The sequence below is a fragment of the Podarcis liolepis genome (genome assembly GCF_965112155.1).
Source record: "Podarcis liolepis genome assembly, chromosome: 17".
In the NCBI taxonomy this organism is placed as follows: domain Eukaryota; kingdom Metazoa; phylum Chordata; class Lepidosauria; order Squamata; family Lacertidae; genus Podarcis; species Podarcis liolepis.
In genome coordinates, this window is record NC_139571.1 from 36,439,376 (window position 1) to 36,459,019 (window position 19,644).

The window sequence follows — 19,644 nt, forward strand, 5'->3', positions numbered from 1 at the left end:
GCTTCTGTAAGAATTGAATGACAATTCCATCCCACAATGTTAAGATGATTTAAGGCAACTTTATTCTTTGAGTATTATTATTCCAGTGCTGCGTTTTCCAGGGTTTGTCGCTAGATGGGCAAAGATTTCATTTACAGTTCAGTTGCAGTAAGAAAAGACAAGTTAATCTTGTATTGAATTAAGAGGGGAGAACATGATTCTGTGAAGATTACATCTAGGCACCTTATAAAAAAAAAATCAACGAAGTGTAACAAGTTCTTCAGAAGATGTTGGGTGGATGGCCACTGTCTGGTCAAAATCTGCTTTTGTTGCTCCCATTTTGACAGCCACAGCAAAGCCTTGGAGCATTTCATCACATCCTAACCCTTGCATATGAAGGCCTACCACCTTAAAAACAAACAAACAAACAAACAAACATGTTAATTAAGGCTTTGGTTTTGCATTGGTGATTTAATACTATAATCAGACATCTCATTGACTCCCCAAACCAGCTTTCTTCATCAATAAAAATAGGCTTATATTTGCAGTGTTCTCCTTCTCCAATATTGCTCCATTTGCCAGTTCTGCACAAAGTAGAGCCATGTGTGGTGTCTAGATAAGTATAAACAGACTAGTTGCTCACAGAATCTTTGTTCTTCCCCGTTTTGCTCACCTTCTCCTGTTTAGTTGCACACACCAGTTTCATTACACACTTCGTTTTCCTTTTTGTTACAGCATGATACATTGGGATAAAAGAAGTTGTATAGGTTTTCACATTCTCGCTTCCATATGTAGTTCTGGCTTCCGCTGAAACAGACAAGCAGTAAGACAAAAATAAGCATATAGCCTACATAGCTAAGGAAGAAGAACCGCAAAGCAGAGCAATAATTACCTTGCTTTAAAAGCCAAAAGGCAGGCTAGACGTGTCCGAATTGCTATACTAAAGTTTTCGAAAGTACCGTATTTTGCGGCCCATAGGACGCACTGGCCCATAAGGTGCACCTTGTTTTTTTGGGGGGGGGGAATAAAGAAAAAAAAATTATCCCCCCCCCCCAGGCGCGGGGCTGGGTCAGGGGAAGCCCGAGCTTCCCCCGACCCCAGAACAGGCTGCTCTGTGCAAGCTGTGGGAGCCCTCCCGCGGCTTGCGCAGAGCTACCCGAAGCCCCGGCGCGACTGCTCAGTGCGCCGGGGCTTCCGGATAAGAGGCGGCTCTGCGCAAGCCGGGGGAGGGCTCCCGCGGCCTGCGCAGTTTCCTGAAGCCTGGAGAGCGAGAGGGGTCATGCTCACCAACCCCTCTCACTCTCCAGGCTTCAGCGAAAGCCTGCATTCGCCCCATAGGACGCACACACATTTCCCCTTCATTTTTGGAGGGGGGAAAGTGTGTCCTATAGGGAGAAAAATACGGTATTTGACATATGTCTAAATACAGATGTTATAAATCAAGAATTGGGAAATTGCAGCCCTTCAGCTGTTGTAGGTTGGGTGTGTGTGTGTGTGTGTGTGTGTGGACATCCACCAATACTTCCTATTGCACCTACAATACTTATTCATAAATATCACAATGCACAACACTTTTTCCTACTCAGTTGTCATTCACACTTGGCTGGCATCTCCTACATTGAAGCCACCTCTCAGGCGTGGCCACATTTCGGTGGAAGTCAAGATGGACACGCTTCCAGTTTTGAACAGATGAGATCTGCAAAGAGCGTCTCTCTGTCAGCAAATATGCAGTGGCTGGTGCAGGTTCCATCCCCTCCTCCATGTGCAGGACATGCCCACTGGCCCAAAAAAAGACTGGTGACCCCCTCCTGTAATCAAACAGCTCCCATAATCCCTAACCACTGGCCATGCAATATCTGAAGGCCCTCAGGTTCCCCATCCTGGTTTAGAGGGCCTGGGCTGCCAATTTTGCAACTCACAACTCTTAAACCTTCCACGTTCAGAGTTTAACAGTCCCAATTTTACATACTAATATAGTTTTTTATGCTTTGAACAAATTAAGAAAATGTCTTCTGCCCTGAAGTTCAGGAGGATCCTCCACCATAGTCAAGGGGAAATGGGAGAGGGGATGAAGCATTCAATTCTGCAGCCAGTCTCTAAATTCTAGTTAGCATCTGCAATGTGTTTACGTAGGCACAACCTTTTGTTCTTTATATAGCCTTGCCAAGCCACTGGCAGAAAATGTCCTAGAGCAAAGGATAAAATGGTATCGCATGTCACAAACGCTTAAGGTTACAGCGCCAATTCTTTTGCCCACTGAGCCATAGGAACTAGCAAGACAACAAGGCCTAAGATCCTACCTTCTGTTAGTCCCACCGTTCCAATAGGTGGGTGACTGAAGACCACGGTAGGAATGTTGGTGTAGTCAAGTTTAGAATCTTCTTTCTTGTCAAAAATCCTGTGTGCCAGTTTCCTTCCAGCAGCTATTGCAACTGTTAAGGATGAAATTTAGGCATGTCACCTGGCATAGTAGCAGGCAACTGTGTCCATTGCCACTCTCTAAGGGATGCATGCATTACAGGCAGGCCCCCCCACATGGCATAGGGTAGTAATGATAAAATGTGATATCTGCCCCAGTGCAGGCTTACACATGAAGTGATCCAGTGGATGCAGCTGCATGGAAGAAAGACAGTAAAGGTAAAGGGACCCCTGACCATTAGGTCCAGTCGCAGACGACTCTGGGGTTGCGGCGCTCATCTCTTTATTGGCCAAGGGAGCAGGCGTACAGCTTCCGGTCATGTGGCCAGCATGACGAACCAGAGCAGCGCACAGAAACTCCGTTTACCGTCCCGCTGGAGTGGTACATATTTATCTACTTGCACTTTGATGTGCTTTTGAACTGCTAGGTTGGCAGGAGCAGGGACCGAGCAACGGGAGCTCACCGCGTTGCGGGGATTCGAACCGCCAACCTTCTGATTGGCAAGTCCTAGGCTCTGTGGTTTAACCCACAGCGCCACCTGCGTCCCAGGAACTACAGACAGCCCCCCATTTACGCAGGGGTTACGTCACGAGGCACCACGAATATCGGTGAAATTGCATATAATTGAAACCCATTGAAAAAGCCTGCAGATACCCCTTTCCGTCCCCACCCTATTAGTGATGTCTTTATGATGTTTCCAGGTCAGTTCTGGGTTCAGCGCAATGCACGTATTCACAGTCGCACATGTATTGAACACGCGTAAACGGAGCTGCCTGTATTTACATCTCTCCATTGCACTGCCCATTTATTCCTACTCTTTGCTTTCTGATTTTTAACCAGTTACTGATCTGTAAGAGGGCATCTCACCTTATCCCACAATTGCTACATCTACTCAAGAGACTTTGTTGAAGAACTTTAACAAAAAGTCTCCTTGATTACCCCTATTCCCCATGCTTGTTATGCCTGAAGAACGTGTTGATATGCCTGAACAACCAGACCCAGTGATTTGTGAGTTTTTAATTTGCCAGGAATTGGGAACACTTGATCCTCCATACATTGCGGAACTACAAGGCCCATTGTCCATGCTGGCTAGGGCTGATGGGAGCTGGAGTCTAACAACATCTGGAGGGCCAAAGGTTTCCTGTCCCTGGCCTAGAACTTCATCTCATCTCCAGAATTTGCATCAATTATTCTCCATATGACAGGGAACTAAAAAGCTTATGTATTGTTTACTTGGTGTGGCAGATCTAAAGGCAAACCTGATAGACTTCTAACAAGTCACACTGCCACACAATTCTTTAATTTTCTGCTAGTGTTTCAGAAATCAGTGATAAGGGAGATGCTAAGAGGTCACACCCAGACCTTATTGATGCAGTAGATTTACTACGATCAAAAGGCAGTAGTAGTCTGTATAGAACCCAGAGAAGTTGATGAGCAGAAAAAGATCCCCAGGCAACCACTTGATTACTTCCCCGTCTTCCTCCCAGTTCTCTCCCACGCTATCTTTGGTGCAGCATGCACAGGTTCCCACATAACATTATAGAAGTCTTTTGAGCAAAATAGCATACTAATGTTACCTGGTGTAAGAAGAGCTTTCCCACATACATCTCCAACAGCGTAGATCCCCTTTCTGCTGGTATTTTGGAACTCATCAACAATAATATGACCCATAGAATCTACCTTAATATTCTAAAAAAGGAAAGGATAGTTTAAGTCAAACACGACATTCTGGGGAAAGAGTATCCAAGACAAACAGCAGTGATTCATCTCTTATTTCTAAGCTGTGTAACTTTTCAGAAAAATTATGTGAATAAGGGAAGGCAGGCCTTTTTCTTCCCACGTAGCCTCAGCACACAAAACACACGGAAGCATTTCAGAGGAGTCAGGCATGAGCTGTATGCTTAGTGACAGGAGCTATGTGGGATATTTTTTCCATAACATTTAAATGACATTTACTATGTTCAGAGCTTTACATGTATTATCTCAATAATCCTATGAAAAAAATGTAGGTTCGCATAAAGTATTTGCTGGTGGGTGGAAGAATTGTTACCTAATATGGTGGTCTGCTTTTTTATAAGTATTTCTATTCATTCTTTTTAATAGGCTAATCAGAACAGCTTTCTAACTGAACAAAATGAATTTTTAACTGACTAAATACTGCAGCTCTACTCATAACCACAACACGATGCCAACTCTCATATAATCCAGATTCTATATGCAATGTATCAAAATCCCACATTGTCTCAAAGAAATAAAATAATTCCTGCTCACCTGCTGGTCAAGATTTAGCCCCTCTGTGTTTGGCTTTCGACCAATGGCCCATAACAGACAATCAACATCCTCAATAGTTTTAAAGGTGGGTTTCTGACTTGGAGGAGAGGATGTTACAGTTACCGACAGCAGTCCTGAAGGTGACTTTGTGACCGACTTGACCTGTTGAGAAACAGGAGACTTGAGGACAAAGAGCAAAACTGCAAGGAAGGTGGATTTTAGGGCTCAACCCGATTTCCTGCTTCAAATTTGTTCTACAGTGGTACCTCCAGTTGCGGACGGGATCCGTTACGGAGCTCCAGTCGGATCCCAAAGTTTTCACAACCAGAGGTGCCTGTTCTGCGCATGTGCGCAGTGCAGTAGAGTGCTTCTGCGCGTGCACAGCAACACCCAGAAAAATACTTCCGGGTTTGCCGCATGCGTATCCCGAAGGATACGTAACCAGAGGTGCGCATAAGTAGCGGTACCACTGTATTTATTTCACAATTTGTTATAATATCTAAAAAAAACCTTTATTAGATTTGGCATGTCAAGTTATAGGCATGGCTATGTGCCTGCCACAATTCTGTAGAGAAAAACACAATTATGTTGCACCAGTACAGATACCAGCTTCCTTGGGATCTCTCAATTTCATTTGAAGAAAAACAACAAGGGCTGCTGGAATCTTGAGAAGTCGCAGCAATGGCCAATTATGTTTTCCAGTGATCGGAGGATGGGGTTGGAGTGTCTTGCATTGCTCCTGTGCTTCAAACATGCAGAATAAATTATGCAAAAGAAGTACTATGGGGGAAAGTATGCAAAATAATGTGTTTTTTAAAGTGTTATGTGAAAAACCTGCCCTAATTGTTCTTGGCCTTTTCCAGTTTTATATCAAATTTAAAATGTAAGGCCATTGGACAGGGCCTGTCTGTGTTTTCTGAACAGTGTCTTGTTTGTTTTTAGGGGAGGGAGCCCAGGACCTCTGTGCCACAGAGAGTCACTTTGGTGCTGCTAATGCAGCAGAAACAATGTTAGAGGCAGCAGTTACGAGTTTCTGGTTTCTGCGGCCACAGCAGGCGCTGCGATTATCCAGCAATTTGATTTCACCCCAGGAGACGCTCTTCATTGTCTCCCGAGACAGACAGATGCCACCTTCAAATAATATATTTAATGCAAGTTGCAGAATTCAACCATTCTTCATACAGAATGTGTGACTGACTGGTATCAGTACTCAGCCTTGATTTAAGGACAGCTGCAGCTTTCCCAAAATGTACCAACCAAGGTGCAATAAATAGGAGCTCTGTTTTTCTGCTTATGATCTGGCTACTAGCCCTATTAAAAGCAGCTATAAATACACCAATAAGAGAAGCAGCATGGGCAATAAGTTGAAGGAAAAGGAGGGTGGGGGAGTATTTTGTTACATGTTTGTGACTTCCTCTCATTAAGAATAATACCACTCATAGAAGAAATTAAAGCACTGGTGCTTAATAAACTGGTGCTTAATAAAAGGTATTAATCTGTTAAAACAAACAACATAGCAATACAAGATGGGAACATATCTGCATACTTTGCCCCGATAGAATCATTCAGCCCCACAAAAACAATAAAAAGTGCACATTTTTTATATTTTTAAATTAGCTTTATACAGCGCACTTCATCACAAGATCTCAGGGCGCTATACAGGATAAAATACAAAGGAAAAACACAAGTAAATAGTCAAAACAAAAATAACAAAACATTCCTAAATATAGGCACACAGATGATGAAAGTGATACAGTAAATAGATAATACCTGAGAATGTTTCCAGACTTCTACACCACCATGCTCCAGCTCCTGAGTACAGTTTGAGCTGATCATTGAATCAAAGTTTCTCAGTACCTGTCCAGGAAGAACATTAAATAAGACTGTGCAGACACACAGCATATCCACATAACTCATTCAAGAGAGCTAGTGTAGCAGTTACAGCTGTTTCTGAACGCTTGTGATTTCCATATCACTGCATTTTTATAAGAAATTCCTGTAAACCGCTTTGAGGTCCACGTGAAAAACAATATATAAATAGTTACCTAGCAAGGGCAACTCACAAAACCACAATTCTCTAAGCCTCTCCACCCCTCAGGATTTTTCTTTTGTAAATTTGGTTGTTTATATTTATCTATATATGTTTAAAGCAAAATAAAAATTACTTTTAAAAAAAAGAATGGAGTTCAGAAACTCTAGTTTAAGAAATGTTGATGCTGAACAAAATGTTGAACAAAAAAACAGTGCTTCCTTGCCCAGCCAATCAGTGCAAGGAATTAAAAGCGTGCACAACAGAACCCCAGCCTTGCTTTTTATTGCATTGGCCAATATACAGCAGAGCAGTCAGGACAAAGAAAAAGTGAGTGTGCCTTACCTCACCATAACGTATCAGTAAGGATGTCTTTGAACCCAGGGCTGAAAGAATGCCAGCTATCTCCACAGCTATGTATCCAGCACCGACGACAACACTGCGCCTGAAAGAATAATGGGTTTTGAGCCATATCACACACACACCCTATGAAGTTCCTGTTGGAAATATATTCTACTGCACCCTGAACTATGCTTTGCCTGAGTGCCTCATACTTGAGGCAGTAAGGATCTTCACTCAGCAGACCCTGCTGCTCAAAATATAGTGATAGTCATCCTTAAGTAAAGGTAAAGGGACCCCTGACCATTAGGTCCAGTCGTGGCCGACTCTGGGGTTGTGGTGCTCATCTCGCTTTATTGGCTGAGGGAGCCAACGTACAGCTTCCGGGTCATGTGGCCAGCATGACTAAGCCGCTTCTGGCGAACCAGAGCAGCGCACGGAAACTCCGTTTACCTTCCCGCCGGAGCGGTACCTATTTATCTGCTTGCACTTTGAGGTGCTTTTGAACTGCTAGGTTGGCAGGAGCTGGAACTGAGCAACGGGAGCTCACCCCGTCACGGGGATTCGAACCACCGACCTTCTGATCGGCAAGTCCTAGGCTCTGTGGTTTAACCCACATGTCATCCACTTAGATGGTCCTAAAAGGGAATTGGGCAAATGCATGGAGGGAGGACTATGCTATCAATAGCTACTAGTCATGAAATCTATATGCTACTTCCAGGATCAGAGACCTACCACTAGGTACCTGTCGCTGGGGAATAACAACAAGAGAGGGCTATCGCTCTCATGTTTCATCTGTGGGTTTCCTATAGACATCTGGGCAACTACACGTGTTCAGATGCAAGTAACCTCCTCCCATCTTCCAGAGTTCTGGCCAATGAGTGCAGAAGCACTAGCAAACATTTGGCTACGTGCTGTGTGCGTTTTATAAATGACCAAATAATTATATGAAACTTTGGTTAATTTTAATTAATGACTCAAATTGAGCATTTTGCTGCACTGATTTGCAAACCACACCACCACAAGCCTGCTAAACTTTTCTCAAAACACAAACAAAGCCAATACAGAGCAAACCGTGTCTCTGTGTGTGTGTGTGTGTGTGTGAACGAACAAGTCATTAGAAGGGATGAGGAGGAATGTTTTGCGCTGATATTCAACTGCTCCTAAACAAGAATTTTATAGGTTTCACGTATCTCCCCAAACCAATGTGTCAAACATCTATTTACAAGCCAGACATGAGACTTTGTGTTGATTCTTGCTATTCTGAGATGCAACCCAAAAAGCAGGATTGGGACAATCGAAAAGAACAGCTGTTGCATGAAGGAGCCTGAACTCTACAACCTCCAATTTTAGTACTACATAAAGCCAGCCAGTAAGGTAAACCTCCTTTAGGTGCAATTCAGCCACTGTTATACACTTGTGAACCCCATTGCTTTCAATGGAAGACTGGGTACAAACTTCTACCTACTTCCCTAATGGAAGCAAGCCTCACTTAATTCAATAGGACTTACTTCTGAAGAGACAAAGCATATAATGCACTGTTGGGTACATACTTAAGCCATCTTGCATTAAAATTAATTGTGTTTACAAGTGCTTTAATTTGTCTGGATTTTGCCCGCAGATTTTTCTCAGGCAACAAAAGAAACAAAGCCTCTAATCTAGCTCTAGACTAATGCCAGATACGCATCAGGACAGACCAGATGCTAAATGGGGCATCTTTAGCAATTCTGCAACTTGTAACAGTAAATACAGCACTATGGGGGAACTCACTAGCCTTTTTCCTGCACTTAAGATATTTATAGACATCTGAGGGATGTACGTGAGCCCCACCTCACCCCGCCTATTGCACAGTAACCCACATCCAGCATGCTCTATTTCTCAAATAATCTCCATTACGATGTGGAAACTGAGAACAGGTACACCCTAGATTGGCAACTTACTTGGGCAGCTCTTCAAGGTCAAAAAAACCATCACTAGTAATTCCCAAGCTGGCCCCTGCAAAGCAATGAGACACTACCCTGAATATCAAAGTCCACTTATGTATAAATAGATCTTAGCTATGCAAATATTCAACTTTTCTTACAGCTCATTCACTAATGCAGACCTGCTGCATACAATACAATTCAATACTGCAAGCAGGAAAAACAGGCTTCTCCTAAACTGGGGCGAAGATGGTAAACATCTAAAAAATGTGGTGAATACACTCCCACAATTATGTCCGCAGCAATACTGAAATTGTAAGTTCCTTGGGGCAGGGGTTGCCGGACTTTTCAAAAATTACCCCATGTACATTTATGACCCTTAATAATTGACAGGGAGAGGGGGAGAGGAGGAACATTCCTGAAAAATGCACGTATTCCCCAAAGATCAGCAAAACACAACGAGCAGCACAGGCGATGAGGGCAACAGCGTTTGCCAAGGATTAATGTTACAAAGTACAGAAAGTTATTGCTTAATCTTTTGAAGCAAGAAGCTCAACTGTCATATCAGCTTTTTTTGATCTTTCCTAATCACAGGACAGAGAGAGCTATTTCCATTTGCTTATCTCACCCTCCATCTAAGGAGCCTTCGTAAGGGAGCTGCTCCCAAGTAAAGTCTTGATGAGAATTCTTGCCTTTTAGAATAAAATGAGGGGAGGTAACAAGTAGGGCTGGGTGATATCTGGTTTTCAACATCACGATGCATCACCGGCTAAATATTGCAATATAATGATGTATCACGATGTCTGAAATAAGGATGGAACTATGTAGAGGTGAACAGCAGGGCAGGGTGATATCTGTTTTTCAACCTTGTGATATATCACCTGCAAAATATCATAACATATCTATATACCCGTATTTTTCGCTCTATAGGACGCACCTTGTTTTAGAGGGGGAGAACAAGAAAAAAATTCTCCCTCTCTCTGCTCAGCGCCCCTTCAGCGAAGCGAGAGGAGAAACGGAGCCCCTTCCATTTCTCCTCCCGCTTCACTGAAGGGGCGCTGTGCAGCTCTCCCTCTCTGCTGAAGCCAAGATAGTCTTGCTCTCCTGGCTTCAGCAAAAGTAACCCGAAGCCTTTGGAGCACAGGGCAAGTTCCCGCTGCGCTCCAAAGGCTTCAGGCGGCTATCCCTGAAGCCTGGAGAGCGAGAGGGGTCGGTGCGCACCGACCCCTCTCGCTCTCCAGGCTTCAGCGAAAGCAACGCGAAGCCTCCGGAGCGCGGAGGGAGCGCTCCCTCTGCGCTTCGGAGGCTTCGCGTTGCTATCACTGAAGCCAAGGAGCCTGCATTCGCTCCATAGGACGCACACACGTTTCCCCTTAATTTCTGGAGGGGAAAAGGTGTGTCCTATAGAGCAAAAAATACGGTATCACAATCTGTGAAATAAGGATGGAGCTATGTAGAGGCATTGGCAGACTTCACGGTTTTCCCCACATTGTGATTTTTGCATAGCACATGCACACACACCATGAGTCACAATATATTGCCAGGTCAAAAATTATGAAACCAATATCACAATATGGACTTTGTTTCGGACAATATATCAATACATCGATATATCTAGGAACAGGGCAATAATGATGATGATGTCATTAGGTTTGGGGCTATTTTTGGATGTGAAGTTACTGGATATTTCTATTTCTGAACTATATGCTCATTTAAACTTTGATGTACGTTAAATGAACTTTCAACCACTGAATTTTTAGCGTTACATTGTAGTGATATCATAATTTTCATTATGTATCGTTATTATTGGGATACTGTGCTTTGACAGTTAAAATGCTTTGGGAAACCATTATGCTTACAAAAAATGTGGCATGTAAATGACTTACCTGGCACCTCACTTTCACTGGGGACTGAAGGCTGCCCACCAGTTGCAATCAGGATATGGGGTGCTGTGTATTTTTTACCATCCACTTCAATCGTGCCTTTGCCATCAGGTGTGAACGAAGCATCACCACGAATAGTTTCTACATTGGACTAATGAAATTAGGTTGAAGATGAGCTGTCAATCTATACGTCAGTTCAAAGACCAGATAAAGAATTTCACAAGACATTTTAGCTATTCCCTATGTTGTCACAGTGCTACCTGGTTGGTGTTTGCCGATTTCTCTCATCTGTTGATTCTCTCAGGAATTTAAATAATTGATCAAGTCTGGGTTATCCAAAGCTCTCCTATATATTTTGTCATAAATTCAGAGAAACCTCTATACCAGGCTTCCTCAACCTCGGCCCTCCAGCTGTTTTTGGCCTACAGCTCCCATGATCCCTAGCTAGCAGGACGAGCGGTCAGGGATGATGGGAATTGTAGTCTCAAAACATCTGGAGGGCTGAGGTTGAGGAAGCCTGTTCTATACTGATAGAGCAGGTAGAATTAAGGGCATGTTTACAATACAGACTTAAATTCATTACTTCCTCTATCCAAACTTCTCTATGGGAATTGGGATCTCAAATGGATAATTCTTTGTACCCTCAGCATACAAACTATACTTCCCAGGGTTACTTAGAGAACCTATGACAGATAGAAAAAAAGACTGATATAAAATCAACATATATTAGCAATGTGGATAGGGCTAAGACATTCTCAGAGGCGGGGCTGAAAATCCTAAAGCATTTCCGGATTGGTGAGAGAGATTTTACAAAAGTGCTGTGCTCTGAAACTAAAAGGAATATATTTCCAAGAGCGAAGGATGGTTGTCTCAAAGGAATAAGCTGATAACCAGTAGAGCCCTCTAGATTCTATACTGTGAAACTCATCGTTAGCAGCTGGAGGAAAGAGGCTTAACGATCGGTTGAGGTGCAAAACAGGAACATTTACAAACCTTGTTCAAATTACTTTGATAGATATCATTCAGTCGTTTCACATAAGCATCGCGCTTTTCCTTAATTACTCTGTAATAAAATAAGTTTTGTGTGACAAAATTATCTCTCTCTTGCACTAGCAAAACTATGGCTCAAAAAAAACCCTAACCTTGTCCCTCCTTTCAAATCCCCATTCATTATTTGCTTTAGGAATTTACATCCCATCAAAAAAATCAAGAGGCAGGTATATTGGGTAGGCAGAACTGTTTATAAAGCCAATATCCAACTGTTTATAAAGCCAAAATAATAAAACCAGAAGATGAGCCAGTTTTTAAAAGCTTCAAACTTTTTTCTCCATTGACTGAGCTGCTTTGCTGTCAAAAGACAGCCTTGTGCATTTCAATGGGACAAGAATATAAATACCTCCTAGTAGATTGGAGGAAATCTGATGAATGGGGTACATTCAGCTACTATTAATGATGCTCCAAATATTTCGCACATCTTCCACTCAGTTCAGTGGGGCAAGCATATCAGAACCTCTTAGTAGATTGTACCCCACTCATCGCATTAGTCTGATGGTGCACATTTATTTCCAAAGAAAGGAATTTTAACCTGACTTACCGCCAGTTAAACTTCACATCGGATACTTCAAAACCATAATCTGCATGATCATGGATGAATTCAGAGTGGACAGCAGTGTTCCACATCACCTGTTTGGGGAGGGGAGGGTGCAGTGAGAACATCCAGGGTTTAATTTAAAAATAAATGAAAAACCAAACACCGCTATTTATTGTATAATTAAGGATAATGTGAATAAACATTTTGATATGTTGTGGGGGGGAGGTATAATGCATAAAGGATTTTACACTGGGACAGCGGTTTAGACATATCAGGCCCACACAACTTGCAACCCACCATGACAAATGTAACCCACTAGGCATGTACTGTAGTCTGCAAAATACTTCAAAAACTCAATTTTAAATTCACTCAGTCTTTCTCTAAAGCAGTTCCTCTCCTGATAACTACTAGCTTTTTTTTAAATCAAGAATAGTCTGAAAGATTCCCACTCACCCACAGAGGCAGTGGGACAGGAAACCTGTATCTTCAGTCAACCTGCCATTTACAACTCTGCTTTGCCCAAAGGATGGCTTCTAGGCAAAGGGCACGATCCAATTTGCCAGCCTCCCTCGGTTACTTGGAAGCATCCACTGTCTGCAGCGGATGGAGACACCAGCCTTCAATTTTCTATTAAACGACTATGATCCCAAGATTTCTTTTTCATTTTATTTTCCGCAAATGAGAATCATTGCATCAGGCGTGCATCAAAACACGCCAATGCAATTTCTTAAGTTCATATTTGAGCCTGTTCACGGAGAAGGCAAGAGAAAAACCAGTGACGTTTTCTTTCTAACAATAAAGGACGCTTGCTTCATACATTGCAATGTTGGCTTCTCAACCCTTCAGAACCGGATCAGCCAGAAGAGCCTTGGGAAATTAGGCACTTAGCAGGAGTAACAGCAATCCTGAATTAGACAGCGGAGAAGCGAAGCGATGGCTCCCGCCGGTGTATACGAAACCACAGCAGCTCACAATGGCCAAGGGTATAAAGACAGTTGTCTTTTTTCCCCCTTTCTTTTTCTGCAACAGCTCACGCCTGACATAGATGGGGAGTCCCCAAGGAAGGGTCCCTGGAGTGATCTACAAGGCTTAAGTCTAGCAGACCTCAAGCCTCTGGGACCCCCACAATTGGTAGGACAACCAGTGAAGTGGAAAGACACATGGTGTCTTTTACATGCCATCTAACACCCCCCAGCCATCTGATAGCATTTAGTTTATTATCTGGAATCTTGTCTTTATGTTGTATGTTATATGTTGTATGTTTGCGATTGTAAAATTTTAATTTGAAAAACTAAATAAACAATACAGTCATACCTCGGGTTACAGATGCTTCAGGTTGTGTTTTTGCAGGTTACGGACTGCTGAAACCTGGATGTACTGGAACAGGTTACTTCTGGGTTTCGGCAGTCACACATGCACTGAAGTGCTAAATTGTGCTTTGCGCATGTGCAGAAGCGCCGAATCGCAACCTGCGCGTGTGCAGACGTGCCACTGCGGGTTGCAAACATTTCGGGTTGTGAACGTGCATCCCACACGGATCACGTTCACAACCTGAGTGTCCACTGTATATGTATATGTATCAGCAAAAGTTGAACTGTGCCCTGAAATCTCTGCTTTGAAGAGTACGCTTTACCCTCAATGCAATCAAACTGAGACTCAGTATGGAAAATAAGAATGCCAAGTTTACTACAGTCAAACCTCAGTTGTTGAACGTAATCTGTTCCAGAAGCCCATTTGGCTTCCGAAACGTTTGACAAACGAAGTGAAGCTTCCGTTTGGTTGCAAGAGCTTCCTGCACTCAAGTGGAAGCCGTGGCGGACGTTCGGCTTCTGAAAAACGTTTGAAAATCGGAGCATTTACTTCCAGGTTTTCGGCGTTCGGGAGCCAAAAGGGAGCCTTTCAGGAACCGAGGTTTGATTGTATAGGAAATACATGTTGGATAGAAAAAAATCTACTTCAAACAAAACAAAAGAAAAAATGTCTCCTCCTCCAAGGTGGGACAAAGAAAAAGTAGAAACACCCTGAGAGTATCAGTGTAGCAACTGAGGAAAGGTCAGCACAGATTCATTCAGAAAGTCAAGTCTAGGAGGCTTGGCGGTTCCTGTCCACCTACTTTCTGCCCCTGGAAACCCAGCAGCCTTAATGCAACTGAGCTGCATCCCAGCACTTTCAGCAGCATCAACATCAGGGAGAGAGTTAATATAGCACTCTGATAACAGTTCCTTCTAGAAGAGAAGCAGAATGCCAGACCACACTGTGCCAAGTGCCTCTCCCGTACAAAATCACACATAAGCAAAAAGGCAGGTGTTTTTTGAGTGATCTGGCCATTTTCTTGTGTTCATCTGCATTTAGAAGACAACCGTCTCCTTGGGTAGCAATCTGACACATGAGGAGCCTAAGAATATATTTTAAAACCATTTCTAGCTGTTACTGCTGCTGAGTTTTCACTTCACACAATTTAAAAATAAAATAAAACAAGTTCATAGTGACACATTAAACGGTTTGTTTTTACCTTTTTAGGAACACATCCAACATTCACCTGAAAACGAAAAATAAACAGTGTCAAGCGCCAACGCTACTAAGCAAGTATTTAGCAAACATGCACAAACAGGTTACAAGATAATTTGTTATGGATAGCTTTTTATTATTTATTTATTACAGTAGTTCAGAGGCATACAGCCCTAATATACAGTCAACATGAGTGGTAGGCATTGCTATCTTTTATGCTCCATAAATTTGTCAAATCCCTTCTTAAAACCATTTAAGCTGGTGGGCATCCTTACATTTTGAGGTAGCAAATCCCATAGTTCAACAATGGACTGTGTGAAGGAAGTATTTTCCTTACCTGAATTTAATAAATATGGAGATTATAAGCGACCTGCCTTACTTGTAAGGTTCTTGACCTAGCCTCTTGTAAGGGTGACTGAGATCATGTATGTGAAGTACTGGATTCCAGCATCAGATTGAATTGCATTGCTGACTAACAAAACTATTTTAGATTTGGAATTTATTGTTGTCTTGTATAACATGTTACATACATGTCTTTGTATGAGTTAATTGCTTCCGAATCTTTGGTTACAATGTTGACTATACATTTCAGACACAAAGATGTGACTACAATAAATATGAGGTATTGCAATTTTAAATATAACAGTTGCCTCCTCCATTGTTGAAGTTCTGTAGAAAGCTCCTTGAAAGCAGATGTGCAATGATGGCTCCCTTATATTCAGTCGTGTGACCAAGAAACAGAACTCAGAATGGGGCAGAAAGAAACAAGACATGATTCTCAATTACTTGATTTTCAACAGAAGAGGATCTCAGAGGAAGAGAGCAAGTTTAGCACCACACTTTTTTGTGGTGTCACCCGACAGGGCCTGCTTCCATACTATTAAATGGTGACAGCCATTCATTCCAACTGGGAAAAAGAAATGGTGACACTTGGAAATATTACAAGAAGGTTAAAATGTACCCTGCATCACGGACAACTGGGTAACCTGGCCCTCACAAATCAAGAACCCAGAAAGGATGGCAACAAACACATGATTAAAAATTACATTTATATCATGGATTTCCTAAAAGGAGATCAAACTGATCTGTAGAAAGGACTCTGTGAACTGAAAGTAGATACACTGTATGTACTTTTGTAACCCAAGAAAATATTTAATAAAAACAAAGTTTTAAAAAGATACATGACTCCCCCCTCCCACCGTTTTATGCTCACAACAACCCTGTGAGGTAGATTAGGCTGAGAGGCAGAGATTGGTCCACAGTCCACCTGTGAGCTTCATAGCTGGGGGGGAGATTTAATCCTGGTCTTCCAGGGACTTTTTAACCACTACCCTAATAACTGACATGTCACACAGGCGTAGCCAGGATTTTTGTTAGGTAGGGCAGGACTGGGGGGGGGGGGAGCAGAACCAGCGTGATTGATCAGTTAGTTAAGTATTTCTGTTGTTTTACTTGATGGGGGCAGCTGCCTCCCCCCAGCTAAGCCCATGGACATGTGGTCCTTTTGCAAGGATGATGCACAACTTTGTGAAGTGTACCACATTTTGGGGGCATGGAAATAACGCTTGGCATGCAGAAAACAGTGAAAGCACTCTTTCAGTAATTCAAAGTTTCAGGTTTTTTGTTTCCTCTCCAATGAGTAGTGGCGTAGCGTGGGTTGTCAGCACCCGGGGCAAGGCAAGTAATTTGCGCCCCCTAACCCGTGGATTTGCGCCCCCTAACCCTAACCCCCGGATGTTGCGCCCGGTGCGGCCAGCCCCCCCTGCACCCCCCACGCTACGCCACTGCCAATGAGCCATTTGAAACATAAAACTACTAGGGCTGGCACATAAGGGTGGCGTATGGAACATCCTAAAATTTAAGCTGCAATTTCTGCATAAAGATCTAGACCCTTCTCTCTCTATCAAATGCATGCACACATTTCCTCTGTTCCTCCTTCGAAGTTCAGTGTGTGTGTCTGCATGCATGTGTGTGTGTGTGTGTGTGCACAAGGAAATAAAAAAGAGAAAACAGATTAATGTTCTTATTACAACTTTCCTGTGCTCCTGGTCATCCTTAAGTGTGGGGAGCGGGGCAATTAACACCTGAGAAATGCCCTCCTGGCTTGCACACAGGGAGGTCCCAGGGTTCAATCCCTAGGCAGGGGCTGGGAGAGACCCTGGAGAGCTGTTGTCAGTCCGTGTTGGCAATACCGAGCTAGAAGGACCACTGTTCAGCTTCTTATAATCATAGGCTTGTAGAGCTGGAAGGGGCTCCAAGGGTCATCTAGCCCAACCCGCTTCAATGCAAGAATCTCAGCTGGATTATGCACGACAGGCGGCCGCCCAACCTCCCTTTGCAGTGCGTTTCACAGAATAATAAAATTGGAAGGGCCTCCAAGGGTCATCTAGCCCAACCCGCTTCAATGCAAGCATCTCAGCTGGATTATGCACGACAGGCGGCCGTCCAACCTCCCTTTGCAGTGCGTTTCACAGAATAATAAAATTGGAAGGGGCTCCAAGGGTCATCTAGCCCAACCCGCTTCAATGCAAGAATCTCAGCTGGATTATGCACGACAGGCGGCCGCCCAACCTCCCTTTGCAGTGCGTTTCACAGAATAATAAAATTGGAAGGGCCTCCAAGGGTCATCTAGCCCAACCCGCTTCAATGCAAGCATCTCAGCTGAATTATACACGACAGGCGGCCGCCCAACCTCCCTTTGCAGTGCGTTTCACAGAATAATAAAATTGGAAGGGGCTCCAAGGGTCATCTAGCCCAACCCGCTTCAATGCAAGCATCTCAGCTGGATTATGCACGACAGGCGGCCGCCCAACCTCCCTTTGCAGTGCGTTTCACGGAATCACAGAGTTGGAAGGGACCCCCCCGGCCCCAGGGTCATCTAGTCCAACCCGCTGCAAGGCAGGACTCCCAACTCCACCATAAGCCACAGAGGGCCGCCCCACCTGTGTTTCCTCCAGGCCAAGTTTCCTAAGCGCCCGCCAACCCGCCTCCCGCCCCGGGACTCACGCAGGTGCCGCCGAGCCGCCCTCTCTCCACCACGGCCACCCGAGCGCCGAGCTCCGCCGCCCGCCGAGCGCTGGCCAGGCCGCCCGAGCCGCCTCCCAGCACCAGGTAGTCGAAGGCCGTCGAAGAGGAGGCGCGGAGCTGGGCCATGGCGGCGGCGGCGGCTGCAGCGCGACTAGCAGGAAGGAGGAAGGCCGCCACGGCCAGGGGAGACCGCATCCCGCCTCCTGTCCTGCCCCCGCAGCGGGCGAGGCGAGGCAGGCGGCGCCGGCGGGGAAGGCGGGCCAGGCAGGCCAGGCCGCGGCGCTGGAAGGCGCCCAGACGCGGCGCGGCGCCTCTGTTAGGTCGCCTCAGCGAGGGAAGGAGCCCCTGAGGGAGAAAGCGGGCCCTGGCGGATTTACCTATAAGCTAAACAAGCTATAGCTGAGGGCTGCACTCTCTTGGGCCTCCCCCCTCAAAAAAAATCAAAGGGAAAAAACCTGGATGTACATTTCCAAAATATAAGATATGAAACAAATAAAATAAGGCCTACATCCAGCAGCAGTGTTTTGTTTTTTTGTAGGCTCCTGTGATGTAAGTCATGGGCCCCACCTCCTCCCTAAAATATCACTGGTTTGCTCATTTCTACATATAGGGTGCCTACATTCTGCATGGACTGGTTGCACGGCAACATGTGCAAATGGCTTGAGATACCTATTGGGTCCATAAATGACAACATAGCATATATTCTGTAATAGGAATTTTGAGGTCTTAGATATATGGTAATATTCATAAGTGTACCAACCAAGCACATACATAGATCAGCACAGGAAGACCGACCTGGAACCATTTTGATTGCTAAACTGAGCAAATGTTTTCCCTGCAAGGTCAAAGTGGGAAACCGTCCATTGTCTTTTCCCTCACAAATCCTGTCTTAAGGGCACATTTAAGGGTGTGAGCCTGTGACCTGGCCCAGGAACTATTTATCATTACAAAAGACTGGCCAGGCTCCCCAGGAAATCCAATCAAGTAACCTGCCAGACAGGAGATAAACAAGGACAGGAGAAAAACAATATTCAAATTTCTGTTTTAGACCGCCTTTTCTGTGATGTAGGTGTGATGTATCTGAGGAGTGGTCTTAGGTTACACCCCTTCTGTGATGTATGTATGATATTTCTGGGGGTGGTCTTGATTACAGGGTGGCAATTTCAAAAATCTTTATAAGGCCTTGCACACCATTTTTCTGGGTCCTCCTTTCCTGTGTGTGAGGGGAGCACCCTGTTGCAACAGATGAATAAAGATCAGGCTTACTAGCTGCTTTGCTTCTCAATATTCTCTAGTTGGCCTCTGTTATCTTCTCCTACCAATAGGGAACCTATGTAAGGACTCTGTATGGGCTCTTGGATACCCCATAAGGGAAAAGGGCAATTTTTGTTTACAACAATTCAACACAAAAAACAGCGACAATTTGTTGTTGACAAAGGACATATCAAGGGCCCCATTACCTTCAGCAGCTTAGGGTCTCATCAAACCTCAATCTGGCCCTGCCTGCAACATTTCTTTTATATATATATATATAAATCTTTTTTATTGAGTTATGAGGCAGAACCACATTTCAAAACACAAGTCTTCTCCCGTCACATGTATAATAGATTTTGCGTGTGATGTAACCTTCAGTCTTCTATTAGCCCTTGTAAAAGGAAGAGGCCATTGGCAGGATG

General features: G+C 44.1%; 1 protein-coding gene across 2 annotated transcripts; it reads right to left on the reverse strand.

The window, feature by feature from the left end:
- Window positions 1-39: 39 nt before the first annotated feature.
- On the reverse strand, window positions 40-18,332 carry GSR (glutathione-disulfide reductase). 2 transcript variants are annotated; one of them, XM_083481857.1, is made up of 13 exons: window positions 17,948-18,332; window positions 14,946-14,972; window positions 12,437-12,525; window positions 11,836-11,905; window positions 10,846-10,993; window positions 8,978-9,032; window positions 7,044-7,143; window positions 6,440-6,526; window positions 4,670-4,831; window positions 3,976-4,087; window positions 2,280-2,411; window positions 653-786; window positions 40-387 (listed from the first exon to the last, which is right to left on the reverse strand). In XM_083481857.1, the coding sequence occupies exons 1-13, from the start codon at window positions 18,161-18,163 to the stop codon at window positions 238-240; spliced, it is 1,482 nt and encodes a 493-aa protein (XP_083337983.1). In that variant the 5' UTR covers window positions 18,164-18,332; the 3' UTR covers window positions 40-237. The 2 variants fall into 2 exon arrangements, with proteins under 2 accessions (XP_083337983.1, XP_083337984.1); XM_083481858.1 differs by having other exon boundaries at window positions 14,946-16,571; window positions 16,727-18,310.
- Between the last annotated feature and the right edge of the window lie 1,312 nt (window positions 18,333-19,644).